The following is a 12,160-nucleotide window of genomic DNA, read 5'->3' on the forward strand; positions in this document are numbered from 1 at the left end:
CTGTTTACACTTCCCTGTGCCTGTTTGCATTCTCCTTCCCTCTTTATTGTTTACTACAACTTATTAGATTGTAAGCCTATGCGGCAGGGTCTTGCTACCATGCACATTGATGGTGCTATATAAATAAATAAATAAATAAATAATAATAATAATAATAATAATAATAATAATATTACTTACCTGTCCCAAGGCAATGGGATGGGCTTGTGTAGAGGTGAGGGTTTCCATTGATCATCCATTGATTTTTTAGGGATTTTTTAAAAATTGAGGTTTTAAAATTATTATTTTTTAAATCGTCATTTTTAAAGATAAAGAGCTGAAAGTTGGCACCATGATAGCTTTTAGGTAGAGCTTTAGCTGTACCAAATTTGAAACAGATCTGGGGGCAGTAGCAAACCCTGTTAACAACAACAGCAGCTTGCAATGAGTGAAGATACAGTCAGAAAAGATATTTGAGGGAAGGGGAGAATGTAACACACAGAGTACAGCAAAAGCTTCAAAGTACAGCAAAACCTACAAAAGTAGGAGTGAGTGAAGTTAATTTCAGATACATTGAATCTCTCACTTGTTCTTTATTTCAGTGATTTTAACATTAAGATGTTATGTAGAACAGATTTGTCTTAAATGTATGCTGTAAAATCAGACATGTGACCAAGGCTATGTTCAGGTGGGCACGCCCCCTTGGTACTGGACACGCCCCCTTGGGGGCGACCATGTTGTCCTCCTTTTTGGTTTCCAAAAATGGTCACCCTAATTGAAACAAATCAATTGAGTGCAGCAGCGTGCGTTTCTGCCCTTTCAAGTCACGTCCCCGAGGTTAATGCCATTGTTACTTGCAGGGTATATTACATTATTGTGCCTGCCTTTTCACATCTGCTGCTATTTTTGGACATCAGACTCACGCTGTTACAGAACTTGCCCTGCTGTTGAATTATGGCATTGTGAGATGATAGCTACGAATATGTGCCTGAACATTTGCAGAGAAAGAAAAAAAAAGGGTGAGACTCTAAATGGCCCCAAACACTATGAGAATTAGGGGGACTGAGATACTTGGTGAAGGACTTTACTGGGCAATAATTGGATGTTGACATGGAGGTGTGGAATATTTCGCCACTATAAGTTGAGACATGAAATAATTGTGGGGGAGGGAGCAAATGAATGGACGTCCACACTCGTCTTTCAATGAACACTCCCCACATATAGATTCCCACATATATTTAGTATATTTAGGGATATACGTAGATATTTAGGGACACGTATATTTAGGGATCTCTTCTCCACCTGCCCCCATCTTCCCCTTCCTCTCTCTGTCATTTTTCTAGTACTTCTGGGGTCTCCAGCATGGATTCTCCAGCATGAGGACTCCAGCGAGTGTTCCCCAACATGGGGTCTCTCTCTTACCTTTCCAGTAGTTCTGGGGTCTCCAGCATGGTGCCCTTGGGCACCAATGTGCCTAAAGAGACCTCTCTTGACACCAGCTAGGCTTCATGCCACTCCTAATTTTTTATTTTTCTTAATATTTTTTAAAATTTATTTTAATTTTTTTTTAAATTTATAAATTTATAATTTTTAAAAAATTTATTGTTTTACTTGGGTTCGAAAGAGCAGATTTGTGTTTTGGAGCTCAGATCATCTTGGGAAATGAGTGTTTTGTCACTGGCCATGTCCACCATGGCGGCCATTTTATGAACGGGCAAGCCCCTCCCCCTTGGCAGCCATTTCGTGGTAGTACCAATGACCGAGTCTCAAAATTCCAAATTTTGGTCCACCTACCACAAGGACTCTTGCAGGACATGGATCAATTTGTAAAGGTCTTTTTTTCCCTTTAAACATGGGGCATAAATTCTGTAAATCATCGGTCTTTGAGATTGGCTGTCAGTATGAAGCGTTTAGATTGGCCAGGCATGGTATAGCTAGTAAGAAGCTGGCCCAGTCAAAGAAGCAGGATTGGTTGAATGCTGCACTGCAGGCCCTTGTGCCAGCTCCATCAAGCCTCCAGGAATCTTTGGACAGCAAGGACCCTGAGCCCAGGGCCGGTGCTACCATAGAGACCACTCAGGTGACCGCCTAGTGCGCCAAGCTAAGAGGGGCGCAGCACAGCACTGCCAGAAGAAGAAGGTCGCTGCCAGAAGAAGAAGAAAAAGTATGTGGTGAGCTCGACCTTGGTTCAAACCACCCTCTGCCTTACTCCCGAGGAAAGGGTCGTACTGCTCTAACAGGAAGTTTTTCCTGATGTGCAGCTGTAATCTGGCTTCCTTTAACTTGAGCCCGTTATTCTGTGTCCTGCACTCTGGGAGGATCAAGAAGAGATCCTGGCCCTCCTCTGTGTGACAACCTTTCAAGTATTTGAAGAGTGCTATCATGTCTTCCCTAAGTCTTCTCTTCTCCAAGCTAAACATGCCCAGTTCATAGAATCATAGAATAGCAGAGTTGGAAGGGGCCCACCTCTCTCCTCAAACAGGCCGCGATGTCCAGGCAGGCGGGCAAGCGGGACTCCCAAAACTTAAGTACCATAAATACAGAGAGCACTACAGACTCTAAGAGTACCTAACAAGTCTCCCTGGAAAGAACAAGAACAAGAACTAGAACAGAACAGAACTCACAATCCCCTCAGTCATGCCTTTATATATCACTCCTCCCCCCTCCCAAGACATTCTAACTCCGCCCACTCAGGCCAACATTCTACAAACCACAGACTTACAAACAGCAGACATACCTTTGGGAATTGACTTGTGGGGTGTAACGCCACAGGAACCTCTAGTCCGTGGGCCAGAAATGGAATGTGGGGTCCCCCCCGCAGCCTGCCATCTTCTTCCCCACATCCCACCTTCTCTCCTGGCAGAGAAAACCTCTTATTTCATAGAATCATAGAATTGAGGAGTTGGAAGGGACCTCAAGGATCATCTAGTCCAACCTTCTGCAATGTGCAGGAAAGCCAATTAAACCATCCATGAGAGGTGGCTGTCCAGCCTCTTCTTAAAAACCTCCAAATATGGAGAACCCACAACCTCCGTAGGTAGACTGCTCCACTGTTGTACAGTTCTTACCATCAGGAAGTTTCCCCTTATATTTAGTCGGAATCTAGGTAGCTGTAACTTATACCCCTTATTTTGGGTCCTAGTTTCTGTGGCTGTGGAAAATACTTCTTGTTGACCACCTTCCCTGTGGCATCCTTTTATGTACCTGAACACTGCTAACATGACTCCCCTCAATCTTCTTGTCTCCAGACTGAACATCCCAAGTTCCTTCTTCAGCCTGTCCTCCTAGGGCCTGTCCTCAAGTTCCTGTATCATCTGTGTTGCCCTCCTCTGAACCTGTTCTTAACCTGTCAATGTCCTCCTGGAAATGTGGAGCTTAGGTCCCTGCTCTGAGAAGCTTACAAATCCAAATGGATTCAGTGTGCGTGTTTGTGTCAGGAGGAGGTACATAAGCTTCCACCCCCCATGACAAATCTGTGAACAGCAACCCACTGTATCTGGCTCCATCTAGATAGTGGGCAGGTGTTCATGAGCGTTGCCAGCCATTGTGGCTTATTTAAACTACAGTGGCCAGCAATGACTGTGCGAACCCAGCTAGTGGCTGCTACAACCCCTCTATAAGCCCTGCAGAGAGTGATCCAGGCCACTAGCCAGAAAGGGCAGCCAATAGGGCTTCTTACGCTTTCTGGTTTTGCCCCCTTCCTGGGACTGCAGAAACGGTATGTGGGCCAAGCACTTGGCAGATCCCAATCCATGCTTTTTGGTTTTCGAACTCTCACCTCGGTGAAGAAAGCCATCCCGACTATCCTCTCCTTGTTGTCAGAATGGCGCAAGTACGCGCTGGCCTGTTCGAAGGTCACTTTGAGGTGCACTTTTTTGAATGTAAACAAGGTCCTGGAAGAGCAAACGCAATTCTGAATGTTAGCAAGAATTGCTGCTCAGGTCTGCTAGACCCACAGCGGGTTCAGAGCGGTGCTCAAATTATTGGGGGGGGGGAAGGAGGGGTTCTAATTGAAATCCCCAAGCCACACCTCCTTTCCCCCCAATTTTAGTCAAATTGTGCCCCCCATATACTTCTAAAATGGTAGCTAAAGAAGCCATTACAAGGGAGATTGGCTCCAATTTGTCTGCCCCCTGCTGTAATTAGAGCATTGATGAAGGCCGTGATAAATGAAATCCCTTCTTAATATCAGCTCTGTAAGGGAACGGCATGGGTTAACTGGGATAGGGGCACATGGGGGTTGGAATCTGGAAACAGAGCTGGGTTCTGTGCCTTCACCTCGACCTTTTCAAGGAGCTGTAGTCTACCCTTGGCCTTAACATCCGTAAAATCCTCCCCTTTTTATATCGGGGAGGGTCTGCAGCTGAGCGCTAGAGAACCTACCTCCCAACTTCTGGTTTCTTACCTAACCAGATAGAAAATGCCTTCGAAGAAGTTCTCGATTGGACTCGACAGCAAGTCCCAGCAGCGTTGCACCCCCAGAATGTTGTATTCCTTGATGTAGCCGGCACACGTAACCAGGTTTTTCAGAGCTTGCACGGCGGTGCTGAATCCAACAGAGAGAAAAGTATCACCAGGAGCCATTTGGCCTGAGGGGCCTGTGGTGTTACACCCCACAAGTCAGTTCCCAAATGTATGTCTGCAGTTTGTAAGTCTGTGGGTTTTAGAATGTTGGCCTGAGTGGGCGGAGTTAGAATGTCTTGGGAGGGGGAGGAGTGATATATAAGGAAATGACGGAGGGGATTGTGGGAGACTTTTTAGGTACTCTTAGAGTCTTTAGTGCTCTCTGTGCTTAGAGAAATTCTAGGAAATTTGTGGTTCAGGGTAGAGAGTGCTGTCTTTGGAGTGTGGTGTGCACATAGTTGATGTATATTAATCAATACAGATAATAAAGAAAGCTCAAGAGTGATTGTGTGAGAGAAAGGAAAGTGTGTATGTGAATGGGTGAAAGGATTGGATGAAAGGTTTCAAAAAGGTTTTTAAATGTTTTAAACAAAGCTTGTGAACTTTTAAAAATAAATGTCAATTATTTTGTTTTTAACTACCACAAAAATCCCACGTGTCTGTTTGGCATTTATCATCTGAAGTTTACACATTTAGCACCCATTCTGACAATAATTCACCTCAGCACATATAACCCACAGTGTTTTATTTTATATATTGAAATCCTTCTCCATTTAACCCCTTTCTCCACATAGTTTGGAGGAAGGTGGTTTTTATCCCTTGCCTCAGGCATATCAAGCGGTGGTGCTTGGCTTGAACAGGGAGTAGCCGCGGCCAAGCTTGGTGTTCAGAGCCTGTGTCGTGGCAGGGCTGAACACCATCTCGCCTCTCTCACGGGTGTCAAGCAGAAAGAGCCACATTTCTCTCTAACAGCTTCATCACACCAGGGTTGTACTTTGCAACCACTGTGAATTGCGTGCAAAGGACTCCGAAGTTTTCCAGCTTATAATCAGCTTTGACTGTGAAGTACTCCCAGGCATCCTGCTTTAATTGTGCTTTAAAGCCAAAAGAACCAACCTATTTTGCTACCTGTTTAGGAGCGAATCATTTGTTGTTCTCCGAGCGGCCACTGCTCAGTATTTTAACACTTAATTTTAACTTAAATTTAAATTTTACTGTTCTAACTCTGTATTTTAATCTTATATCAATTTTGCTGCGTGGTTTTATCCTGGTTGTGCTTTTTATACTGTATTTTGTATTTGTGCTTCTAACCTGTTGGTTGTTTTATTATGGTTTTAATTTTTGTGAACCGCCCAGAGAGCTTCGGCTATTGGGCGGTATAAAAATGTAATAAATAAATAAAATAAATAAATCTTAATTTATTGTTTTAATCCATTTTAATCATTTCTGTAAGCCACCTTGTGAGTGCCATTTTTTGGAAGAAAGGTTGGGTACAAATCAAATGAATCAATTAATCAGTGCAGAACGTGCAGCCTTTGGACCAGCGCGGCCTGCAGAAACTGCTCTCGGCTTGGCTTTATGCCTCACCAGGATCGCTAACAATTGTCTGTGATTTGGAACAAAGGGCTTGTTTGCACTTGCTCTTTTCCTGGGATATGTCTCAGTTCCTGGGATAACGTCACAGCACATGCCTGTTTTTGTTATTTATTGGTTACGTAGCACCGTCAGTATTCATGGCACTTTGTAGAGTAGAAGATGACAGGTCCTTTCCTCGAGGCGTTCAACAGCTGTCAGCGTTGTTGTTGTTGCTGCTGCTGCTACCCGGCTGCAGAGTTCCTTTGCTTACCAGGAAATGAGTTTAAGGGGGGAAATGTAAAAAAATCATAAAATGACCCAATCCAATTCAAATTTAGTATGCCTAAAGTTCTCCTTAATATCTATTATTGTGCCAATTTTGATGTCTTTAAAGCTTATGCTGATGTAAGCATTTGTTTAATTTTTCTTTAAAATCCTGTTCCTGCACCCGTGGCCGCTCAGAAGATATGCTCGAAATCTGGTAGCTAAATATTGCACTTTTGGCTTAATAGCACAATTAAAGCAGGATGCCTGGGAGTACTTCACAGTCAAAGCAGATTATAAGGTGGAAATCGTCTGAGTCCTTTGCACACAATTCGCAGTGATTGCACAGTATAACCCTGGTGTGATAAAGCTCTTAATATATATGATTTACTTAAAAATACCAATTCCTAAACCATGATTTCCCAAGCAGATATGAATTCAAAATAGTGTAAACAATAGTTTTGATCACTATTGTCTTCAAGGAAACATATTTTAAAATATCTCTAAGCAGTAACTGAATAGTCTAGGGCCAGATCTACACCAAGCAGGATATAACACTTTGAAAGCAGTTTGAAACGGTATATGTGTGTGTCCTGGGCCTAAACAGTTGTCACTACTGTTATAAACAGTTATAAAGGTTATCTGGTTGAGCTTTTATATTGTATTTTATATTATGGTTTTATACTGTTGTTTTATACTTCGAATGTTTTTATAGATCCCACTGCCCCGTCTTGCAGTCGCCACGTTAGGTTGTCACGCTAAACCATAGTTTATCTTGACAAGAGCAACTTGCATGTTTCCCTTTCCTGGCACAACTGCAAAGGGATTGGAAGTTTTGCTCCCAACCTCCTCTTCCTCCTCTTTTTTCTTTTGCAATGTTGCATCAATTTCCTTTTGTTCAAATTGCATGCGTTGCAATTTTTGCTCTTCAATTCTCCTCTGTTCCTCCTCTTCCCTTGCCTTTGCCATTTGTTCAAATCGAGCCTTCATGTTGACCTTGTGTGTAAATGGAGCTTCAGATTTTGTGGCTGGTTTCACATCCACTTCATCTTCCTCTTGAAAATTTTCTGCTTCCCTTTCTTTTATTTCCTGATCCATAGTTCTCCTCCTCGCTCTTTCTTCTTCAATTTTTTTCTGTATTTCTTCTTCAGACAACTCCCCAATTTTTTCAAACTTTTTCTTCAAATTCTTTGCTTGAATTGAACCACTTCTTTTTAATTTTATTAACTCCTCATATTCCCTGCTTAACTCAAAGGCTTCACACTCCTCCTCCTCTCCCATTTCTTGGCTGAGCTGTTCAAATTCATGCTTTTCCATTTCCAGTTTTTGTCTGCGCTCTTCTGTGCATCTCTTTTCCTCTTCCATTTTTTGTCTCAGTAACTCTTCAAAGTTAATTTCCAGTTTTCCAGGTGTAAGAGATTCTTGAGATACAGTTTTTGACATCAGTGAAACTTCATCATCTGGGCCCATGCTTTTTCTTGCTTCGGCAAATGCCCTTTTCTCCTCTTCTATACACCTTCTGGCTTCCTCCCCTGACTTTCAAATCATGTTTATACAAATAAGAACATATTTACAGCTGTAATCGTATTAACCCAGAACAGGAAGTGAAGTACTTTCCATTCGTTCATATTTTAAATTCTCTTGCAGTGCTGCCAGTAATAATCACACATGGAATTTCTGATTCGAGTCCCCACCATTGACTGAGCATTGCTCTCTGCAGGATATGGTAATCCTATCATAGGCAGAGATATACAATGTTCCTGCTCTGTACTCTCTTAAAACATGCCCTTTTGATTCACATATATTATGTAATATAACGCTTGTAGAGATCACAGAAACAACATTCTCTTCCACCACATTTAGTCTCTCAGTTAGGCATCTCCATTGGCTTTTTAATCTCCCAAACACCCTCTCAACAACATTTCTGACATGGCTAAGACAGTAATTGAAGTGTGACTGTTTACTACTGAGATTCCCACCAAAAGGTTTCATTAACCATGGGCATATTGGATATGCCCCGTCCGCAACAATCACTGGTCCAATCGTGTCACTCCTCAAAGTCCACTTAGGTGTGTCTGTCAGAAGTGCACCTGCCTCTATGACCTCGTAGAGTGCAGAGTTGCTGAACATATAGGCATCATGGTTACATCCACTACAACCAATTTCTATGTTGATAAATCACCCTGTATGGTCTGTTGTGCCTTGTAGCAACATAAAGTAAAACTTTTTACGATTGATGAAGTCATTGCCTTGCCTTATAGGGGAACATATTGGGATGTGCGTCCCATCCACAGCAGCAAAACAATATTTGAAGCCAAGTTTTTCAAACCCCTCCAAAATCTAGGAAAAAATAAAATAATTTAGAGAGACAGAGAACACAAAAGAATATTACATTAAACTTAGTTGTGGAGACAATGCAGTTTCATCTAGGAATAATTTAATATTATGCAGTCCTATCTCAATTTAAAATACATTAATGATGAGTATAATTAAATTAACACATATATATCTATTTAAAAGTATTCAAAGAAGTGCATGTGCACAACCTTCTTTCATCTTTTTTTTTTTTTAATAATAGTTTTACCTTTGGAAGGTTGCTGACATGGTCTGTCTCAGCAGTTTGTGTTCAAGGGCAAGACAGAACTCCATGAATACCATTGCTACGCTCAACCTCCCCACTCCAAACAGATCCGCTGCATTTTTGTAATATCCAGGATTTGCAAGTTTCCAAATAGAAATCGCCACCCTCTTCTCAATCGTTAGTGGTTCACGCATTGCAGTGCGTTTGCGAAGAAGTGATGGCATTAAGAGGGCAACAATTTCAAATAATGTTGATCGAGTCATACAGAAGGTGGCAATCCATTGTAAGTCACTCCACACTTTGAGAACAAAGTTCTCCCACCAATCTTTGCTGGTGGGTATGGCCCAGTAGCGGTGGCATACAACAGGCATATTGATAAATCTAGAAATGTTGGTCATGTCGCTCAAGTTGAGATTAAAACAAGCCACAAGGTATAAGAACCTCCTACGATAGGGTTTGTAGAAGCCAATACGAGACCTCCTCATCAAGATTGTGCAAGACGTTGATCACAGTCTCCATGGCATATAATGCCACGGAAATCAAGTAAAAAAACATTGAAATATTTACATTATGCTCTTTGCCAGCCATGCTATCAATCCACAATACACAATACTGAAAACTACCTCTCTCACTACCTCTTGAAATCCAATTCAAATAAGGAGCATGCGCATATATGATGGAAAACTAAAGCCCGCAGAAAGCAGAACAATGGAAGTAGGTGGATCAAGGAAATGACAGAGTTAAGAATAATAGACAATGGGGTAACAAACAGTGTTGCCTGGTACAACGTAACAGATTAAAGTATTTCATGCGACTGTGCCCCGTTACGGAAAGTAACGGTACAATGAAAAACAGAACAACAGTAGAAAATAATGTAATAACCAATAGTGTAGATTCCCCCCCAGGTGCGCTAACGCACATGCACAGGCAACATATTAATTTTAAAAAAGGGTTCTCGGGGCAAATCAAAGAATGGTTCCAACTGGAGGTGCACTAACGCACATGCACAGAACAGCTATGACACCGGGAGGGGGGAACTTGGGGGCCAATCAGGGACATCCTCCGCTAAGCCCGCATATTTTAAGCTAACAATACGAAAAAGGATGGGAGATATAGGACTTGTGAACCGGCAAAACACAACGACACACAGAAAAAGGAAAAAAAACGTGCAATGAAGATATTATTATTTATTTATATAGCACCATCAATGTACAAATGTGGCGCATTGTGTTAAGTTTCGTGTTTAAAAAACAGCGCGAGGTGGCGCCTCGACGACATGTAGATCCCCCCCCCCCGGTCCAATATTGCCTTATAAAGCATCTAGTGTTACTACTAGAAGAGATCTCCCTCTCATTATATAACCCAACCTACCAGCTACTGATATAATTAACAAACACGCCTGGGTGAACTCACAGGAGGGTTCCTCTAGCAATTCCATGAAGATAGGCCCATGGGAGAGCTCTAAATACTTCTGAATGAATGAATTGCTATTTAAAAGTCACAAGGAAGAACACCCGAATGTACTAGGTTGGTGTTTAGTTAATGGGGAATCATTCCTGGATTTCTCATACTATTATCACAATTTAGCAAGGTCTGTTTTGATCAGGTAAGCTTCTGGTCTTCCCCCATATATGGAATCTTTTATTATTATTAACAGCAACACATAATAAATCATATACATACATAACACAACATTCCTCTTATTTCTCAGCTATACATTCTACTTCTTAACTAACTCACATTAATAAGTGCCCCCCCCACGCTTGGGATCTTATTCTAATTTCCAAAATTGCATTGAATCTTCTGGAGGTGTTCTTCCTCTCTCTTTTAAAAATACATGTTCTAGGAACAATTTCCATATCGCTTCAAAATCATTGTTTTTTATTATCCCCCCTCTAAATCTAATATTACATGTTAATTTGTCATTTATAGCAATAGCCCATATTTCTTTATACCAATCTTCTATATCATAATCTCCTTGAACCTTCCAATTTCTGGATATCATTAACCTTGCAGCTGTTAACAGGTTCGTTATTAATTTTTTCCATCTGATTACATTTAAGATTTCCATACATTGATAGCAATGCTACAATTGGTGTTTCTTCTAAATTCATTCGTTATTTCATTTATTTCTCTATACACCATTTTCCATAATTTTTGTACATGTTAACAATTCCACCACATATGTATATACGTTCCTTTCTCCTGACATCATCTCCAGCAAAGTAACGTTCTCTTTATTTATTAAGTTTAATTTTATTGGAGTTAGATACCACCTCCAAATTATCTTATAATAATTTTGTTTTATCCTTACAGACATATTTTTCAACACTGTTTCCATATCCTCCCCCAGTCCTGTTGCTCTATTTTCTCATTCATATCTGATGATTATTATTATTATTATTATTATTATTTATTTATATATCACCATCAATGTGTTTCCCATGCCATCCTAACAGAATCTTCTTGAGTTTCCATTTCCAATAATATCTTATATATTTCACTCATTAATCCTTTTATCGGTTTATTTTCTTCTTTTTCTTTCTCTTTTTGTAAAATCAAATCCTCAAATTTAGTATTCTTTCTGCAATCTCTATTATCCTTTAGCCATTTTTTGGTCCATTGTTCCATTTGGATACAATTGAACCATGATATATTTACCCCTTTTAATTTTTCTTTTATTTCTTCCTTAGTTCCCATCTTCTCCATCCAATCTCTTATTTTAAGTACTTTCTCATCTTTTAATTTCTTTACCAATCCCTCTTTTAAATTTTCAGGAAACTCCCTCATTACCACCACCGGTGTTATTGGGGAAATGACTGGAACCCATATATGGAATCTTTCCACTGGAACTATTGTAGCCGCTTGTAGTTCCCATGGCGACTGGCAGCAGCATTACATAATACCATGCTCTGTTATAGCTGCCAGCAATATTTTTTGGGCTTCCCTTCTCTCTAGCACTGGCTGCTATTATGAGATATGCTTTGTGTAGTATGTGTAGTATCCCTCAGGCATAGGGACCATACGGGTGAGCTTACCTGCTCAGCCTGCCACTTGCCTTTAGACTACCAGGCAATAACATCAGAGTCTTTTCATTGCTGGATTCTTTTATTACTAAAACTTCTTAGAACAGTGACACTAAACTCCCTCAGCAAGGCCCACAACACCAACTGACAGAAACAGAGGCTCCGCCCAGACCTTCGATGAGGACCTGGAGACTAGCAGCTACAGGCCTCTTAAAGGTATATACATCCACATATCACATCCCCCCTTCTCCATAAAAACAATAACTTTTGTTCAATTAAATTTTAACTTGTCAATCTCAGCTCTTCACCACTATCCCATAACATAGTCCTT

The 12,160-nt window shown here is 41.0% G+C and overlaps 1 protein-coding gene across 1 annotated transcript; it reads right to left on the reverse strand.

Moving 5' to 3' along the window:
- Positions 1 to 1,987: 1,987 nt before the first annotated feature.
- On the reverse strand, positions 1,988 to 9,322 carry LOC134400398 (nexilin-like). Its single transcript, XM_063128730.1, has 5 exons — positions 9,281 to 9,322; positions 7,016 to 7,758; positions 4,385 to 4,525; positions 3,758 to 3,872; positions 1,988 to 2,080 (listed from the first exon to the last, which is right to left on the reverse strand). The coding sequence occupies exons 1-5, from the start codon at positions 9,320 to 9,322 to the stop codon at positions 1,988 to 1,990; spliced, it is 1,134 nt and encodes a 377-aa protein (XP_062984800.1).
- Between the last annotated feature and the right edge of the window lie 2,838 nt (positions 9,323 to 12,160).

The sequence above is a fragment of the Elgaria multicarinata genome, chromosome 6 (genome assembly GCF_023053635.1).
Source record: "Elgaria multicarinata webbii isolate HBS135686 ecotype San Diego chromosome 6, rElgMul1.1.pri, whole genome shotgun sequence".
NCBI classification, from domain to species: Eukaryota; Metazoa; Chordata; class Lepidosauria; order Squamata; family Anguidae; genus Elgaria; species Elgaria multicarinata.